The following is a 20174-nucleotide window of genomic DNA, read 5'->3' as shown; positions in this document are numbered from 1 at the left end:
TATATGCTAATTTACCAGGAATTGGTTTCCTTCTTCCTTTTCGATAGACGTCGACACAAGAATGAATCGAGTCCTCGAATGACCAGGTGGTCTGCTCCTCGCACATGTACTGAGTACACTTGATTTCTTGCCACATCGATCTCGTTCGGAAGTCTTCCAAAAAGACGTTTAGTGTAGTGAAAATTATTTTGTGCGCATAATTTTCTCACGCATATAAATGGCGATTTATATGTGTAAATATACGTCAAATAATAAATAAAATTTATTAGACAAATAAATAGTATGCAATAACCATTTATATGTATATATAAAATGTAAATATATTTGTGTTATTTCGTAAATAAAAACTTAGAAGGCGTAAGATCACTATATACAAAGTTTTTGATCAGAAATATTTATAAAATCGAAATTGTGCAATAATAATAGTAAAAATAATTATGACGTATTACAAGTTTTAGATGATAATTGACGATAACCAAGAGAATTAAGTTCTTACGTGGTTAATACGTATTTTCTCGAGTTTAATCGCGCTGAAAATATACGACACACTATTGTTTTTGCGTTTTAACCGATCGCCAAGTCCGAGGCCACAAAGGCGCGCAGCGATAAAGCAAATACTACGATGCGGAGCGAATCGATAATCCTCGAAAGGGAAACAGCGAACTCGAAAATCGCGTTGAAAAAGTCGGATATCGACGAATCACGGCGCGGCCCACCATCGGCGGCGGTAACCGCGTCTTTGTTTTGACGCCTCGATAGATTCTGCTCGACTGAACGCGAGACATTTCCAATATCGTAAAACCATTAATTATCATCCTGGTCCTGGTATCGGTGTATCGGAACGGTCGGATCCTTCCGCCCCCGGCTACTTAGGTGGCCGACGGCGCCTGGGTGATGTATTTCGGTGTTTTTGTCCGACATTAATAACGACGTCGCTCCTCTCTCTTCGGCGTTTCTGAAAAGAACACGTCGTTTCCTATAGGTATAAATATATATATATATATATATATATGTATGTATGTATTTTTGACGACCCGTTTCCCCTCCTCCCTTCACTTCGCGGGCGTTGATACGGGGTCTGGTGACCGTTATAATTTCGGGGGAACTAATTTCCGAAGCCGAAGTCGCGCGAAAATCAATCCCGAGTCGCTCATTACGTGTAATAGCCGCCGGAGGGGCTCGCTAATAAAATCATGTCGGACGATGTAATTTCTGAAAGACATAATTCGTAGGCTAATAAAAGTCGGTAATTACGCTATCAAAGGAAGGTAACGGTGAGATTTTAGATCGGCGCTGCGATTATATACCAAGTCTCAACGAGTCCCGTGTCCGGGTAATAATTTCGGAGGGATAAGTTCAATTTTTAATAATATACATTTCAATGGGAATACACAATTATTTTTTCTTACAAGTCTTACAGTATAATAATCTCTTTAAAAAAGAAACATCAAGCTTTTATAGTTTTAAGATAATGCATCGTTAATATTTAACATGCAATAATACATTATACAATATTGTCGTCAATGTCGTCATACCATTATATTTTTCTCATCATTACTTATGCTTTATATTAATGTATGCATCAAATACATATAGTAGATAATTTTTGTAAAATTAAACTTATGTTGATAACGGTCTCAAAACTCACGTTTTGCACTACCATTTTCGGCCTGGAAATCGGCGCGAATCTGAGGAGGTGGGGACAAGTGTCGCGGTAGCCGCGAGAAAGGGGTTCAGAAAAAGGCGAATCCGGCCGAGCGGAGAACAGAGCAGAACGCTGTGTGTGTTTTTCGAATTAAAGGGAGGCCAATTGTTGATTTTCCCGGGCGGTACCTCAGTGATTCGTCACGCCACTCACGGCGTCATCTACGCTTCTCGATCTTACGAAAGAGAACACGGCCACTGGACACGTATTACGCGCTTCGATCCTCTTCTTCCTCACCTTCTTCCACGCCCTTGTCTCCGCGTTCACCGCCGTGATATCCACGGCCGTCGCGACTCTGTGTCTCTATATCCTCCGAGAATTAAGTCATTCATCGTGTGCGCCGAGCCAGAAAAAAGTAATGAAGCTCTCGTAGGATCCACGAACGCGTATCGCCCTCGGGACCCGTGGCGAACGCGATACGTAAATCTACCGGTGGTACCGCGAAGGGGAGGGGGGTAGGATTATCTACGGAATCGCGTCCAGGGTGGTCCGATGTGCTCTGAGTTCTTCAATGACTTACTTACTTGCTACGACCGTCGCGGATGAAAGAGCGAGGATAGCGTTAGATTTCTTGCATTCTGAGATTGTCACCTCTTTAGAACTGCCTTTCGAAATGAGCGAATGCCGTCTTTTTTCTCGCATTAATGTCAAACCGATTATCCTTATCGTCAAATTAATTAGAAAAAAATTGATAATACTTATATTATAATTTTTTTAAATTCAAATATTTAATACTATACATTAATTTATGAGTGAAAATATAGTTCTTAAAGTAAATTTAAAATTGAAAAACGCGTGAGTGAAAATTTTGTCTGCCTTTTACAGCATCAAAATCACTTTTAAACGATTTGGAACGATTATTGAAGATCATAGAATAAAGATGTTAAACTTCGCTGGAATCTTTACTCGAAAATAATTCCATCGAACAAGGCAACCGAAGACGAAAATATCGGCAGTAACTGAAAGAAAGGAAGAAAGAAAGAGATAAAGAGAGAAAGAAAAGGACTTCTGTCGAAAGTTTTAGGAACGAAAGACCGGAGGACTCGAAAGGAATCCGGGTGTCGACCGACACGTTGGTACACGCTGGTTTCAGGCAGCGGCCGATCCGCGATTTCGTTCCCACAGTCGTCGCAGACGCGGATTCCGCTGGGGGATTCTCTTTACTGGTTCCGCGGAGGACGGCTGGAGGAGGAATGATCGAGGAAGCGAAATGAGAAGCCAGGCCGGGGGGTAGGAGGTGCGCGCTCCGCGTCGGGGCTTTATAACATGCCAAAACGCCGATAATTCGACGGTGTGGTCCCGAATGTCAGCCGATATCCTTTCCCACGAATGGCCACGACGACGAGCTCCAGGTCCCGCCAAAAGGGATTCCAGCCATTCCTATATCCCGGCGACGACGTGGACGATGGGTGGACGACGACGACGACGACGACGACGACAACGACGACGACGACGAGTAGAATGGACTACGTACCTTTGACTCGCGTGATCGCAAAAACGATAAATTAGTTGATTTATGTGTGCGTGCATGTTATTTTTTTATTGGGAATAATTTGAAGATGGGCGAACAACTGTGAAATAATGGACACAAAGTCTTGAATTTCGCCAGATGTTCTTTCTTCGATATCTTTATCTCGTTTTTTTCAAATGTACATTTTTTTTACATTCGATATTGACTTTCCATTATATTAATCGAAATATGGGTGGAAAATCCGTTCTGTTTTTTGAAGAAATGGCATTAAGTATAAATACGTACAAAAAATGAAACAAACTTTCCGTTCGACTTAAAGTTGTATTATTATTAGCACGTAACTAATACAGGGGTGAGTTCAGGAATTCACGGTATATCATTTTATCCTTGTTATTCACCGAATGTTAAACAAGGATAAAATGATATCTTATATGGATGCACCTGGACGAAGTTTCTGAACGCAGCCTAGATTTAAACGTCGGCAGTGATATTATTCAACCTAGAAGAAATAGAAAGTAGAATATGGCGGTTCTTTAAGTTCTCGTAGGCAATAATGATCCAACGTGAAGGATCCTCTATATATACGTATCAGCGCCTGCATCCAAGCTTACGTTTCGAGAATACAAAATGCACAGGAAATGACAATCGGAGTGCCTCCGCGTGCGGAGTGGCTTGTGAAGAGGAGCCCATCAGGATGCCACGCGCGTGTGTTCGTGCACGACACGCCGCGTGTCGTTCCGCCCGCCTGGCTGCCCCGATTTTATCGTCCCGGGGGCTCTTATAACCTCTAAATGTTTTCGTCGCCTCTATCAGATCGCGGCGCCGGGGACAGGGATCGCTCTTCTCTTCGCCGGCGAGGGAACCATGCGAAAGATTCAAATGACGATAGCGCGGCGAAAGGAGCGCTGGTAAAAAGTGTCGATGACACACGGCGCACTTTATCTCCAATTAGTTTGAGCTACCATCGTTTTTATTCTACACAGGGGGTACATTTAAATGAATTAAATAAAATTCAATTTTATCAGTGGTAGAGTAACTATTATTGACGAAATACTTTTAGTGAAAGTATTTATTATTATTATTTTATACGAAAGTTTTATATATATATATATACTATATATACATATATATATAACTATATAAGTTTTATATAGTTAATTTGATATTACTTTTTTTTCACTATCAAACTATTGAAATCTTCTGAATAATTCTTGAATTATAAAGAACCAGAAAGGGAGTTTTTTTTTCGTGAAAAATAAAACTCTAGAAGTACAAAGAATGATAACGTTAATCTTTTTTAAATTTAAATATACTTTTGCCGCGTGCATTTATATATATCGATGGAATTTGCGAATTGCGAGAGGGATTCGGGAAATCGAAATTGGCACGCGCTGCTTTCCGAGTTTGCCAGGATTCAAGAGCCGCAGAGGGGTCTCTTAACGACATGTCGTATTTATCCGTGGCTCTCCGCCTCCCAGACATCCGTTCCATTAAGCCGACGCATCTACCAAGCGCCTCGGCGGGATCGTCGGGATCCAGGATCGCATTCCCCGAGCTGAAACGAACCGCACGCGTGACGGTATGCGTAATAATAGTAAAACTGAATGAATCCACCTCGGTCGCCTCCAGGACGCGCTCGTGCTTTTCGAGAATGCGAGGATGGTGGTCAAGGGGGCAGGAGGCGGAGAGGGAGGGTTGGCTGCCGCTCAACGTTGAGCTGGCCCGGGGTAAAAACCCGAACTCACGGCGGCGGAGAAGGAAGGGCTGTGGAGAGGCTGCTGGTGTCCGTTGGTCGAGGTGGGGGACCGAGGGGGTGGGTGGGTCAGGTAAGATCAAAGGGACCGCCGTGAGAAGTGGTCCGGCTGCCCGAGATTCTTGTCTGCCGAGACGCTAGCAGTCTCTCTCTCTCTCTCTCTCTCTCTCTCTCTCTCTCTGTTTCTCGTAAGAATTTGTTTTACTATCGTGGTATACTATCCCCCTGAATTGCATCGTCGAGTGTGGATCTCAATGTGATGAATGATCCAAGAATTCGATGGCGGAAGTTGATTGGCCATTATGCAATGAGATAGGCATAAATGCTGAGTTTGTGTTGCATAACTTGAATTTGTAAGTTCGATCCAATCTTACCTTCCTTATCAAGAGCTTTGGATACATTAGTTATGTGTGTATGTGTGTGTGTGTGTGTGTGTGTGTGTGTGTGTGTGTGTGTGTGTGTGTATAAAACAGATAAAATTTTATAAAGAAAAAGCAATATATATATCAAGCAAAATATAATTCTCTTAGAATTGCCCAGAAACATCACATTCTACAAATATTAGAATTGAATAGTGATATTTTGAATTTATTTTAAAATGATAATTACTCTTATCTCTGTTTATAATGTATAGACATTGATTTATTAAAGTACTTGACGTTAAAATAAATTTGCTGTCATAAACTGACATATCCTATTAAGTAAGTAAACCATTATATTGCATAAGTCACAAATCGTCTTTCTTCTAACGAGAAAATTGTGTTTTATTTCTTTACCTTGATTACTTTACATGCTCACAATTCTGTATACCAATTTATGACATCGTTATAATTTTTCGATAATTAATCTAATAAAACAAAAAAAATGTAGAAACAGCATATTTGATTGAATATTATAATTGATCAATATTTGAGCTCTTAGAGCATATTCTCTTTCCTTTTCTCTCTCTCTCTCTCTCTTACAAATTTAAAAAGAAATATTGATTATTCGTGAGCATGAACGGTATAGATAAAAGAACTTGTGGTCCGACGCGGCGACAGAGAAAGAGAGATACGCAACAGAAGGAGGAAGCGGCAGCAGAAGGTAAACCGGGGGAAGGAGCATGTGGAAAAAAAGGTGAAAAGGGGCGGGCGAGAGGGAGAGAAAGCCGGTAGGTCGGCGATGGAGTGTTGGTACCATTAGCGCGGATGCCTGTTCGTATGCGGTCAGGGTCCTTTTATCCCGCGCGGAGATTCCTGCGGGATTCCTGCGTTCGTTATCATCGCGTGCAGCATTCGCTGAACGCTGAAACGGTGGAAGGCAGAGATGCAGGAAGAAAGAACGCGATGAGAAAAAGGAGGATGGGCAAGAAGGGGATGGTGGGAAGGGGAGAGGGAGGGAAAGAGGAGAGGAGGATGAGGAGAGCCGAACCAGTCCTCCTCGGGGCATGGGCCTCCCACGACATTCACTCGGCGCAGGAATTATGAAGTCGTCCAGTTGGGGAACCAGTTGGCTATATTTCGCGGGAGTACGTCGACGGCGGCGCGCATCGTGTAATGGGAAAATATTGAATAGTCCTGCGACACACACGGCGCGGCGCGTCGACCGTGGGGCCGAAGTTCGAGGGATTGCTCGTACATTTCATCCGCGGAGATCCGCGATCGAGGAGCTCTAGCGCTCGAACCTCGCTTTTGCGGGAGCTCTTTATAAAACCAAAATTTATCGCTCTTATTCCGAACACGTCATGACAGGCAGCTATTATCATCAGATTGTTGTATTCAAAGATTATTAATTTATTGCTTTATTGTTTAATAAATAAAATATACCTACTTATATATTGTGATTTCTATATTTTCATTAAATGTTAGATGCAAAATAAATTGTCATGTAATGGATTATAATTATTGATGCTTATTACGTTACTTGATAAATCGATGCAATTACTTGTTTAAAATTAATTAATTAAGAAAGAACTTTTATAATTTTTTAGGAGAGGAACAGATAGGATATAAAAATAATATAATCAGAGATTTTAATTTCGTTATTTATTTAATCTTCTTATACGTTTATTTGTATAAATTACGAGCAATAATTAATACATCTATTATGCACAACATTGGAATTACCTCGTTTATTGGAATTTTCTCTTTCGAGAAATAATCTCTTTATCCAGCATTGGCAAAAGGTATTTTTATACCGATGGGATTCTCGATATCCCGCTACTCGATAAAGATAGAAGGGAAAAAGAGGGATATATGAAAAAGTTATAAAAATAATTTACCACTCCCAATGTGGGGCTTCGTCTTCGTCGCGCGTGTGAAAATCTACTTGTATTTACAATAGTTTCTTACGGAGAAAATATATTGGCCACCGATTGGCTCGCATTGCTGCAAAATATATCGCTATAATTTATTTATATACAAATATGTGCGATCTGTATACGAAATTGCCCGTTTCCCCAAGGGAGCGAGTGTCTAAAGTATAAAGAGGACACCATTAAAATAAATAATTTCGCGAGACCACGATGCTCGCGTTGCTAGCCAATGGAACGTCACTTAAAACGAAGACCTCATATGCAGCAGGCTAAAATAATTGAAGGCTTCTTCATACATCAGCTTACTTATCGTGAATAGCCCTCTGATCAACAGCGGAGAAGCAAGCCAATTTGATTAATGTATGAAGAGATGCAATGAATTGAATTCGAATTGTTATCAGCGGGGATAATAATTTTACCGGAATGTCTCCGGCATAACAATCGAATGAGAGATGCGGATAGCAGGAGCCTTAAATTATTTTTTTCTACCATATATGACACTGTCACAGCTAAGATGCCAGAGGAGTCCTTTATTACGGGAATTGCGGATAGATCAGTCTGATCTCCAACGGTGAATAGAGCGAGATTAGCGAACCGGTGTTACGCTAGCATTTACACCGGTATTTACACCGTTTCTACCGCACACATCCCTTCCCGCACATCCCGTAGTCTTGCCTATCTTAAAGCCTTAAAAACCTACAATCGCACGAACGCTTCTCACCATCTCAGTCTTTAATACGCGCGCGACGCGACGTAATAAATATATGTGGTTTCGTTCGTTTCGCGTAATACTGGAGACGAGGAGGTTCCGCGAGTTCCTCGCGGGACTCCACGACGACTTCGATCCCCGTCCGGCAAGACCCACGGCGGGATCTCTCGCAGAAACAGACCGTCGATCGTCCACGAAAGAAACTACGAGGATTCTTGAGTTAAAAAAAAAGAAGAGTAGTCTCAATCCTTTGAATTCCTCAACGTATCGTTATGCAAGGGGGAGGGGGGTTACCGCGAAAACAGAGAAAGTTCGAATTAAACTTTGATCGTTTAACCCTGCACGAAAGGTTACCTCGAAGATTATAAAGATATTACGAGATATCTCACGACCGGGTTCCCTCTTTTCACAGACATGTGTGTATCGTCTTTTTCGTCCTGCACACCTGGCACTTGACCTCGCAGCACCAGTGGAACGTGCAGGAGCACCTCTCGATTACCGTCACCTCCTGAGTCTTGTGGCCCCTGCCGCAGCACATCAGGTCGCAGCCGTCTACGCCGATGCTCGTGTCGTTGCACTGCCGCCCGTGGGTGCCCAGGATGCCGAGTTTGGGATTCTTCTCGCAGAACGGCGGCGACGGCTCCACGTAAACGAGATCCTTCTGCCCGGGCGGCTTGTGCTCCGGATTGTACGGCTTCAGCTGGAAGTTGTAGCGATGCCGGCGTCCGAGGCCGTCGCGGTGCTGGTGCACGGAGTTGCTCGCCGAGTTGCTGGTGATGGCATTGTTGTTGATGCGCGCGCGGTCTGAATTACTGACCATTACCCGGGACGCCCCGTCGAAGCGATCCTTCAGATTGTCGCCGACCACGCGGAAAAGCGGCAGCCGCATCCAGCAGGTCTTCACCGTGCACGAGCCGGACATGCCGTGGCACTTGCATTCCTGACGCATTTCTGAAGTCACATGCTGTAACGAGAGAGAGGCGAAGTCCTGTAATTTTTCTTTGCAATTAAAATTAATAATATTCATGATACTTTTAACTTTCTCGTCTCGCGAAAAGTGTCTTATTGCGGATTTGTTATTTCGTTCAAAACAGTTTTACAAATACACCAGCACATAATACAGTAGGATGTATAATATGAATCTCGAACATCAAGATTGAATTTAAACATTTTTTTAATCTGAATTTAGATCACAATAAATGAAATATTTTAGGTGAACTTTGGACTGCACCGGCATAAAAGAAGCCAGCACGCAGAAACAGGTTAATTATTACCCTGTTTCTCTTTTTATCTTTTTAAATAAAATGATTTTTAGAAATTGAAACTTACTGCTCTGCCGGCTTCATTGTTATGTAGATTCATCTTCTCGCGGAGATTCCGACCGCGTTCGCCGGTATCGACGAATTCGCGAGAGAACTTGAAGCCATATCCAATGTTATCCGAGCAACCACCCCATTCCCAATCTCGAACGGCGGATGATGCACGTGATTGGTGAGTATAGTCGCAGGAACACGACTGAATGCTGCCCTCGCTACATGCCCTAGCGATACTGTGAGTAACTGCCGCACTTGTGATGGCGTAGATGAAAGCGGTCTCTCGACATCCTGTAAGAAGATCACGGAAAATTTACGATGCGCGACGTGTCGGAAACCGTATTCTCTGTTGAGCGCACGAGATATACAGTTCTAAATTCTGCAAAATCAACTATTACATGTAGTATTGTTTTTATCGTAAATATTGTATCGTTAAGTTTTTCAGTTTTCAATATTATTTATCTAATTGTATAATATTTCTGATAAAAATTAATACTAATAATAGTAATTATAGTAATTATTTTATTAAAACTGTAATAGATTCCCTCCTCCGTGATAAAATATTATTTTTTTTCTAGATATCAATATTTTTCTACTCGCCAGAAGTGCTGACAAAACTTTCGCAGTGTTTGGTCGCGTAGGAGGTGAGTGGTGACGTCAGGCAACGTCTCAATTCTCTACGAGAAACTACCTGTGCGAGAAGTCCTCGCAGGTGGAAGCGAAGGAGAACAGGAGTGTCCATAAGAGAGAACGACAAGAAGAAGAGAGGGAAGGAGAGAGAGAGAGAGAGCGAGAAAGAGAGAGAGCGAGAGGCAAAAGACGGTACGTGACCTTAACCCTGAGTGGGTTGACCTGAAGCACCTCGACCTTATCTGCATAAGGTGCAGGTGCGCGCCGGCTTCTTTTATGTCGGCGAAGATATCGCGCGAGAGAAGAGCGGACGAAACAATTTCATAAATCGCGAGCTCGCACCCTTCCAAGACAACATTACATTGTCCCATTAGTGAAAAAATATTACATGGTGTTCTACATTTTTAAGTTAAAATCACATTAAGTTATTTAAATTAATTTTTGTTATAATAAACATTTCTTTACTTAATTAAAATATAATTATTAATATAATTATGTATTTTTACAGAGAGCAAGAGAGAGAGAGAGAGAAGTATACATATATTTCTAATAATAATAATAAATAAATAATATGTCCTACATATATATTTATTAGATAAGATAATTCTATTAGATAAGTTTTTATATGCGCGATATTTTTTTATCAAATAATAATTATATCATACCTGAAGCGAACTATTGAATGATGTATAGAGAAATAAGCCTATGATATTAGTAAGTTTGTACTATTTTCTATTTATTCTACCAATTATAAGCTATCCAATCTTTGGAGTGATCGATCACAATGTCGATGGGTAACTTTTCTATACCGATTAAATGCTCGTGCGTATCGAAATGATAGAATCCGAAGAATTGAACGAAAATAAGACGTTAAACGATTCAATGACGGGCCAAGGGTGAGCACAACCGGTAACCAGATGATCATCCGCAACGAACCATCCTCGGCTCGAAATTCTAAATTCGTTACGAGTCTTTTACGTTACATTACAGTGATGCATGACAGTGACATCTTGAGCTCCTTTCTTAACAGTAGCGAGCAATAGATAGAGCACGGTCGAACAAAATCGTGAAAGAAAAGGAAGAAGGAGAAAAATGAGCGACATGATTTTTCCTTAATTTTAATGCACGTTGGCGGAAGTGAGAGGGCAGGTGCGTTGAAGAAAAGCAAAAAGATTTATGCCGTTACATGGCTCGTTGTCACGGTATGAATCCTCGCCCCATTTCCTCTCTCATCCTAAATTCGATCAGTTCCAGATATTATTTATCACATTGTCAGACTACCATGACTGAATGGATTACACCGTTCGTAATCGCGTTGCCTTCTAGACGAGACGTTCTTAATTCTGAAAACTAACAGCGAGAGCATGAAAGTGTCACAAAATAACAAGGAAAAGCTAACTGTCAATTTGTAGAATAGATATAGGAAGAGATATTGCTACGTGTTTTTACATAGCAGTTACTAATAATGTAGCATGTCGTGAACGAAACTATTCAATTGTAAGAATTTCCTACCGTTATTGGAATACAAAAAAATCGCACGTATATTTATTTCTTTCCCTGTCCCTTATTTGAAGTTTCTTTATTTGAAGGAAATAAATTTTGTCATATACTGTTATTGATGCAATTTATGTTATTCCGATGTTTCGCGTTATTTATCTGTATTCTATGTGTACATTTTTATCTATGTTAGAAGAGAAAAAGGAAGGAAGGAAAAAGAAGAAATAAAAAAAAAAGAGTTGCTGCAGGATAAAAAGAAGAGGATAAAAAAGATATGCTGCAGGATAAAAAGAAGAGAGCAAAAAAGATTTGTTGCAGGATAAAAAGAAGAGAACAAAAAAGATTTGCTGCAAAGTAAAAACGGATTGCTATTTTTCTTTTCTTTTTTTTTTATTTTAGCTACACGCCGTATCGACGTGTTCACATAACTGCATAGTTGCTCGTTGAATCATGTCTTTCACGTGTTAAGAACGCGGTTAATCGTTCGCAGCGAACGCCCTCGATGAACTCATTGCCTCGTCGTGGATTTTGTAATTCGTGGAAACCAATCCGTTCGATTTTTCTTGGTTTTTTTACGGGTTTTACGATTTTCAAACAATCGGACCGTCACTCGCAGATAAGCGAGTCTCGCGGTCTTGTTTCTCGAAGGCACGGAAATATGCTGTTATCGGCACGTGCGCGAGGAGGTTGTTGAAGAATGAAGCGAGGGAAAGGAGAAAAATGTATGAGAAGCGAGAGGAAAGAATGCGGTGAAAGATCCGGTGCGAGGAAAGTTCAGATGAAGGATAAAAAGCGCGACTCTCGATAATCCCGGTACCGCGATTGTTTGCCCTCGACGAGGCGAGTACACCGTTCTTGCTTGTTCCGCGTACGATAAATAGTTCGACGGCGGTTTTATCGACTCGTTCAAATAGTATGAGCAAGTTGGAGGCGCAGTCAGAGTGTACCCGCAGGGTAAACACGCGCGCACACATCGATGGGAGTTCCTTGGTCGCACTCGCGTACTGGTTTGGAACCTGTCTCTGACGACCTGGCAGTGTTAAGAGTGATAGACAGATTCAAAGTATTTTGGGTTCAAAGCGCGTAGCTTTAAAATCTCTTCGTGAAAATTAAAATATAGATGGAACAATTTTTTCCTCTTAGATATACATATATATGCATCGCCAAATTTTTTATTAATGTGTTATTAATGATAAGAAAAGATTTTAATTCTATCTTATATCAAATTTTTAAAATTATTTTGAAACCGATGTATACAAGTAATAAACGCGTCAAAGTGCTATTATATTAAATTATTATGAGAAATTGTTGCAAAATTGTAAATGTATCGGTATTTGTGTAAAAAGTATTCTAAATTTGTATTCTCAAATTTACAGAAGTACTTAATAAATCTTTGAATCGGAGAAAATTTTATCTATATATGTATATATAATTTTATATATATAATAGTACGAGTCTTTCATTATGAAACGTCAATTTATGCAGTCAGACGAACGGTTGGTCTTTCAGTGTAGAGTCTCGATGAAGCATATAGAGCAAAAAGCCGCGATCTCGGCGACCGCGTCGTTTTCGAGATTGTCCTAAGCGGCATCGTCGCGCATCTTTACGAGGGACATTTGCGTCTCGGCTGAAATTCCACGGAGATAAAATCGTTAGGAATTATTGCTACTGTCGCGGCCCGAGTACCTGTCAGGAGACAGAACGAGTTATGGTGTAACCACCTACGCGTGGAATCTAAAACGATGTACTGGCGATGGTGGTCTCCGACGACGATATCGGCGACGTGATGATTTATGTAGATGTGTCGTAATACAGCTATTAGACATGAGATGATGGCCCGTGATGTCAAGTGATAGGCTGGACGTAAAACCGCTTACAATGATTCATTACGAACGTTGTAAAGAACGGAAAGATGGATTTATTACTTGCGCTGAGACAGAGATTGCCATTTCAGCAACTCCAAATGTCGATTGTAAAGAAAAATGCAGGTTTGAAAGATTGGCTATAAAAAAAACTGGCTTTTGTTTTTAATAGACTGCAGATTTTTAATTGACAAGATAATTAAGTTGTTTATTCAAGAACGTGATTTACATAAACGAGGATAATATCAACATTTTTTATATCACTACATTTTTTAAAACAGTCTATACAGTTTATATATCATTACAGTTTTTAAAACAGTCTCAATAATTAATACTTTAGATATAATATCTTCGAAATGTTACAAAATTTATGTGCTAAAAAAACTTTTTATCTTTATATTTTATCTTTAACGTATTCGCGAACGAGGTTCCTCGATGTGCGGCGACGAAGTTATCCTCCGAGACGAGAACCGTACGAATGATCGCGGCGACAACTCGGCCAGGCTCGAAAATAAGAAAGGCGAAGGGAAGCGAAGAACAGGCAGGACAGTCCTGAGGAACTCGAAGACCGCGGAATAACACGGAGCGCCATATAGACCCGCGGGAACGAGAGCGGGCTTGCTCGGGCCCTCGTGGAAGCAAACAAGATGTAAAAATCACGCGGGGCCCATTGGGTCGCGGCTCACGTTTTCGCAAGAAACCGTGGCGTGCCGTCGACACATGTAGCCCATCATAGGTCGCGATTTATGGCCGTGGCAAAAAGCGCCTGATGTCGCCATATAAGACGCGTCCGAGCCGCAGCACACACCGGGACGGATATTGATTGAATTTATCCTGTAAACGGCCGATTACGTCGATGTCACGGTGAAGGAATTCGGAATTCGACTTCGCGTCTATCTGGATTTACGAAGAAGATAAGATTACGAATGTTCGTCCGTCTTTTTTGACGAAATATCGAGAAATATCTGCGCGATTTAGATTGCGCGTATTCATGCATTAATCCGTCATAAAAAAAAAGACTTCGTTTTTAATCCTGTTGTATAACGTGTATCTTTCCGGAATAACGTAATTAATTGGTAAAAAGGATTTAAAATTCGTTACGGATTTCCGCTCTGTATCATGGAAGTTCTTTGTGGCCTCTTCCTTTTCTCGCGCCTTACAATTTGCCTTCTGTTAGAGCTCGTGCTATAATAGAATCATGAAGGCGAAATGCAAACCGCGCGGAGAGCTGCAACGTCATTTCGTGGGATAGGGTACAGGCCCGTAACTAATCGCGAACTTCTTTCGCTGATTGGTTGCCTCATTGATAGAGCATAGCCGGGGAGAAAGATGATTATTTGCATATTATGTGTGTTGATCAAGATTGAAAACATTCTTGTATTCGTCATTCCACACTGGTTACATACCAAATTTTATTATCTATAGTTTTCAAATCATTGTTCTTTAATTTTATTTTTATTCCCCTTTGAATTAAATTGAAAGGTTACACGCGAAATTTTATTATCTACAGTTCTTAAATCATTGTTCTTTAAGTTTATTTTTAATCTCCTTCGAATTAAATTGAAACTCTCGCGTACACGAACGAATTCCGTCGGTCACCGACGCGACGCGGTCGCTCCTTTCTTTTTCCGCGACCCGAATGATTTCGGCTATGACCGTCAAAAATAATCCGGGAGAGGACGAGACAGTATTATGCGCCCGATGCGGCGGAGTCTTCGCAGTTTACCGAGCAATTAGGCCTGCGAGGCCTGCTTTTGCGAGGCACGGTGTGTGCCGAAGAGAAGAAAGAGACGCGGAGGGCACGGGAGAAAGCCGCGAGAGAAAGGAGCAGAAGAGGAGCCGGGAGAAGGAACGGGATGGCAAACGGTGGAAGGCAAGGGTACGAATGCGGTAGGTGGCTCTTGGCGGCGAAATGATTACAGGCCGCGAACGCACTCACTACCAGCTATAATATCGAGTACAAACGCAACCAAAAGTATCCGGAGTTCGAGAGAGAGTCTCCCGAAAGTTCTCCTCGCGCGCGGCTCAGATCCCCCGGCTCGGTATACTAATTCCATCCACTTTTCTCTTACATACGCAATACGTGTGATTATACATTATTTAAATTCAAATGTCGTATATATTCAATTCTCGTGTTACCTGTCGACAAAAGTTCCGGATCGTATATACATATTAATCGACGTCGCGATTTTTTATCGAATCGCTAATTGTGCGTTTCCACACTGACACATTGAATACATTAAAAGACCGTCTTACTCGCGCGATTATATTAGAAATTCCACCGTGGATTGACAACTTGTTCTGTACTTAATAATATATTGGCGCGCCGAGAAAATTAACGTCCATACAGAGTATCTTATCTCCTCTAACTTATATATAGTATACTTATATTTCTCAATTAACAGCTCAATATGTATATATGAATTTTTTTTTCGTATAACGTGGATCTCTAACATGACTTTCCGTTTCTTACAGCAATGAATATGTATATTTGCAACGGAACGTCACGCAACACCCGGTGATATTGGTGAGACCGATACGACCCAATAGACTCGTGTTATCCCGCTTGAAAATCTGCGCATGTCGCCATCCTACTTTCACAGCTTGTATTTCCGACATGACTGTGGACACAGTTTGAGTATGGTGATAATCCGGAAATGGCCGTTTAAGCCGGTGTTCGACTACGAGTTCTTTCCGGATTCCTCCCCCCCTCCCCCTTTTTGATCTCCTCATCCTTGAACGTGCGACAAGTACGAGAGCGCATTACCGGTAGTTGATAGCGATCTGCGTTTCCCTTATGCCAGCACCACCGTGAAGATCAAATCTCGAGAGGATCCGTACGAGGACAAAGAAGATATATACGAGAGCGGCAGCGAGATGAGCGGAGAAAACTGGTCCGCGCTCGTGCAGGGCGATGAAGACGGGAGGTGAAAGGTCGAGGGCTCCGTCTCGTGCAGGAAGCTGCGAATGATCCTTGCAGATTGTTACGGAAAATGGAAAAAGGCAACGTATAAATTGAAATTAATTGTAATTTACGATAATCTGTTATAAAACTGTTGAGTTTTGTTATAACTTTTACGTGCAAAAATAAAATCAATTAGTTAACACGCATATTTGCGTGGATCTACTATATTTTATATAGAATATAAAGAAACACGCAAGAGCGTCGCTTTCCGATTAGCTTCTTTAACTTTAAGCGCGAATTTGTGCTTAAATTTTGCTTATTCGCATAAATATTCTATGGCACCTACTACACTGTTAAATCTATAGTGTTAAACTGAATCTTATTTAAGTTGCCATTTAAATTTCTACTTAATAAATAGTTATTTTTTACTAAAACAATGGAGTAAATAATTTAAAACAGTTCAAATTTAACCTAAATTTGGGTTAAATTCTATTGTTTTATTTAAAAGTAACTATATTGTTTTAGTTAAAAATAACTATTTATTAAGTAGGAGCAGTGGGACTTAAATAAGGTTAAATTTGACACAATAGATCTAACAGTGTAGACTCTATTTATTTTGCACGTAGAATGGCGAACGTAATCATGACAGGTTTTCCGCGCGCATCAAATTAATACCTCTCACAATGATTATTTAATCTTGACAGGAATAACATTACGATCGATCTTTAAACCGCGTGACGCGCCTTTGTATCTCACGATTCACACACGTATAATCATTTTCTATCCGGACCCGACAGAACAATGTGTCATAGAAGTGCGAAGCGAATGTAAAAACGGATTCTCGTCCCCGCCGGCGTTATTATCCCGTGAGTGGCCTTCTCGGGGCTTTTGATTAACACGTCAAGCGTTATGGACGCCACATGGCGCTCTCGCTTTTTCGTTTACAGGTGTCATATAAATGCCGCGCGTTACCGTGACGCCCGCTCAATTTACAGAATTTCTAATAGCCGCCGCGCCACGTCTTTATCCCCTTAACGGCCGCAAAGTAGGTAATAACGCACATGGGAGTGTATAACTCTTTAATAATACTTTTGACGCAAAGATATTATATACGCTGAATGTTATATTAAGTACAAGTCGGCTTTTAATTTTTTACGAACGGTTTCGTAAAAATCTCGCAAGAGAGTGAAGACATTTGGCACGAATGAGAACTCCATAAATTCTATATGATACTCAATAACATCAAAGAGATACTTAAAAAAACAGCAAGGTCAGGAAGTTTGCCAAATTGTTAACCATAAAGGTAACCTCAGGGTACAAAGGTGCTGAAGGTACGGATTGAATAGTTAATCATTTTTAGTACGTTGGCGCGCGACAAATGCGCTGTGCAGTAACAGCACAGAGTGAATACAATCGGAGGGTGAATCGGAAATCAGGGGAAGCCGAGTGTTATTGTACACGGAAGATACGAATCTATAATATCTGCAACTAGATGCCGGTGTCGCAGACACACCAGAGGGAACATCTCGTATATTAACCGCCAATCCCGGCGTCACCCCATCGCGACGTTACGACCGTCTCGTGTTGCAATGTTGCAACAACGAAACGTGTCTCTGGGCGTCGATGCGTGCGTGTTACAGGCTCGTGAAAATAACGCGCGCGCTACTCTCTCGCTCTCTACCCCTTTCTTTGCCTTCTCCTCCTCTCTCTCTCTCTCTCTCTCTCTCTCTCTCTCTTTGCGCCGTGTATTTCTTTTAGTTTTACTAAGTGGCCATATGGGGACATTCGACATAATGGGGTGGGAGCGGCTCGAGCGAAAAAGCTCGGCTTACAATCGCCTCGACGAGATCTAAAAGAGCCGCAGGGGAGCCAGAACTGGTACGAGAAGGTCCATTATCAGGTTGCAAAACATACATCTGGCCGGTGAGGGCACGTGCCCGGGGCCTTCGGACGAAGGGCACGCCTCCTAAAGTCCCCCCCCTTGTCCTCTCTTCTCTCCTCATCGTGGCATCACCGTGGCCCTCGTCCTTCTAACCCTATGACGACTTCGAGCCTTCGCGCTCTGCACTCGATCTATGTGATCGTTCGCATTCGGATGAGATGTTAATGCGCCTTGACGAAAGCACCGCGGGTGTTCGATCATGGTTTTAAATAGCAATAGAATACCTAATATCTCAGCGAATATAGTTAATTATTATTTAATAGTGTTTCTCATATATAAATCACTCATTTATATTTATGTAACAAACACTGCTTGTTTCATCTTGTATCACTTATTTTGATATTTAATTACAATTTAGGTATACGTCTTGAAATTATTAATTTTGTACAGTCTATATTATAATTTACGTTTCATCTTTAATAAGAGATCTTTAATACAGAGAGTTTATATAAAAGTTATATAAACTCTCGTAAGCACAATAAGTAAATCCGTAAGTAAGCTTCATTGTATAATTGTGTATAATCGAGATAAAGTAAAGTTAAATATGATCCATTCGAAGTAATAACGCTTTTCGGCCAGATAAGAGGCCAATGATGTCGTTTTAAATTGGCTGTACATCCGCTGAAAAATCCACGGCTTATCTTAAAGGTGTCCGTTCGCTTAGCGATGACGCATTGCGATGACGAGATGACGACCTTATTACTTAATCTACCGAGTGTTACAAGACATCCCGAGCCCGTATTGGCTTAAGCAAATCGACAGATTTGTCACTCGCGATCTTAACGGTCGTGATCGAACTTCTCTCTCTTTCTCTCTTTCGTACCTTATTTGACTTATTTCTTTAATTTCCTTCGTTGAAACTCGTCTCCAGTGAATTTCTATAGAGAAACAATGATTGTATCGCGGCACAATGGATCGTTTTTTTAAATATGAGCCAGATGCATATTAAGTAGCTTATGCATTATTTTGTTGCGACTTTTGTTTTTGCACAGAAACAAGGAACTTATTTTTCATTCTTTTACGGCTTCTTTAATAAAATTTATTTCGATGGTGATTTGAACACGCTTTTTACGAAAATAGTCGGCGGAATTGACTATATATTATATGTTCTTGGATAGAGTTGTGTTAAGTAACATAATCGCATTGATAAATTGTTGTAAAAATATTTTAATAATAATGGTTCTAATTATTGCCATCAGATAATCAATTCTCCATTGCATATATTATTGAACTTGATTTATCAATTTTCTTACCTCTGTCGACGATCTTGCCGAAGAGATTTTTCCCTCTGAGAAAATTTTTTGTCGAGCAATTCCACCGCCGGTTGCGAAACTGATATTGGCATTCGGAGATAGCTTGGTTCGCACCCCTGGACACTGCCATTAATACTCCTGGGTTTTCTCTTGCGAGCTTCCTCTGCTTTCTTCTTAGGTTCGCGTAGATCGGTTCCATGCGTATGGAACCTGCTGACATCGGTAAGAAATTGTTGGGTTCGCCTGCTTTTGCAATACCCCTAAAAAATAAAAATAAAACAATTGCTGTTACGATTGTTGTTGTTGTTGTATTATTATTTATATTTTTTACGTTTTATAAAAAAAAAAACTACAAGACAGGCAAGTTATTTATAACAGCAAATAACTAACAAAAATGGAAGTAATATATAATATATATATAATAGTATATTATAGTAATATATTATAATATTAAAGTAGCGTATAATAAAAATGACAAATAAAAAAATTGGACTGTATAAAATACAGAGAAATAAGAGAGAGGAAAACGAAGAATATAAATGGAAGGATGAACTTGTTGAGAGCGCCATCCTTTACAATTTGTCAGAAAGAAGTTGTCGAAAGTGGCTTTGAGTGCAACTACTGAAGTCCCTATTCATCTCGGACAACTCCTCGGGGTTTCGTTGAAGGAAGAAGTAGGCTCGGCTAATGTCCGAAGGCAGGAGGCTTCGACGGCGGCAGGCACGACGCGAAGCGTTAAGGACGTGTTTTCAAACAGGGATCGTGTTAATGAAGAGCCTTTGAGTAAAATTACTCCCGTGATCCAGCGGTGCGCAATTCGCCCTTTCGTCCGGAGAGGGGG

At 40.9% G+C, this 20174-nt stretch overlaps 1 protein-coding gene across 1 annotated transcript in view; it reads right to left on the bottom strand.

Moving 5' to 3' along the window:
• Nucleotides 1-7839: 7839 nt before the first annotated feature.
• Nucleotides 7840-20174, bottom strand: part of LOC105459218 (protein Wnt-1) — a 20175-nt gene continuing 7840 nt past the window's right edge. Inside the window, exons 2-4 of the mRNA XM_011705066.1 lie at nucleotides 19334-19593; nucleotides 9261-9535; nucleotides 7840-8895 (exon numbers count right to left, since the gene is read on the bottom strand). Of these exons, the coding sequence (XP_011703368.1) occupies nucleotides 8338-8895; nucleotides 9261-9535; nucleotides 19334-19593 (1093 nt within the window). The 3' untranslated portion in view covers nucleotides 7840-8337. The remainder of the gene's footprint in view (nucleotides 8896-9260; nucleotides 9536-19333; nucleotides 19594-20174) is intronic.

The sequence above is a fragment of the Wasmannia auropunctata genome, unplaced genomic scaffold (genome assembly GCF_000956235.1).
Source record: "Wasmannia auropunctata unplaced genomic scaffold, wasmannia.A_1.0 LD334204.1, whole genome shotgun sequence".
Classification (NCBI taxonomy): domain Eukaryota; kingdom Metazoa; phylum Arthropoda; class Insecta; order Hymenoptera; family Formicidae; genus Wasmannia; species Wasmannia auropunctata.
This window is presented reverse-complemented; position numbering and strand designations above follow the sequence as displayed.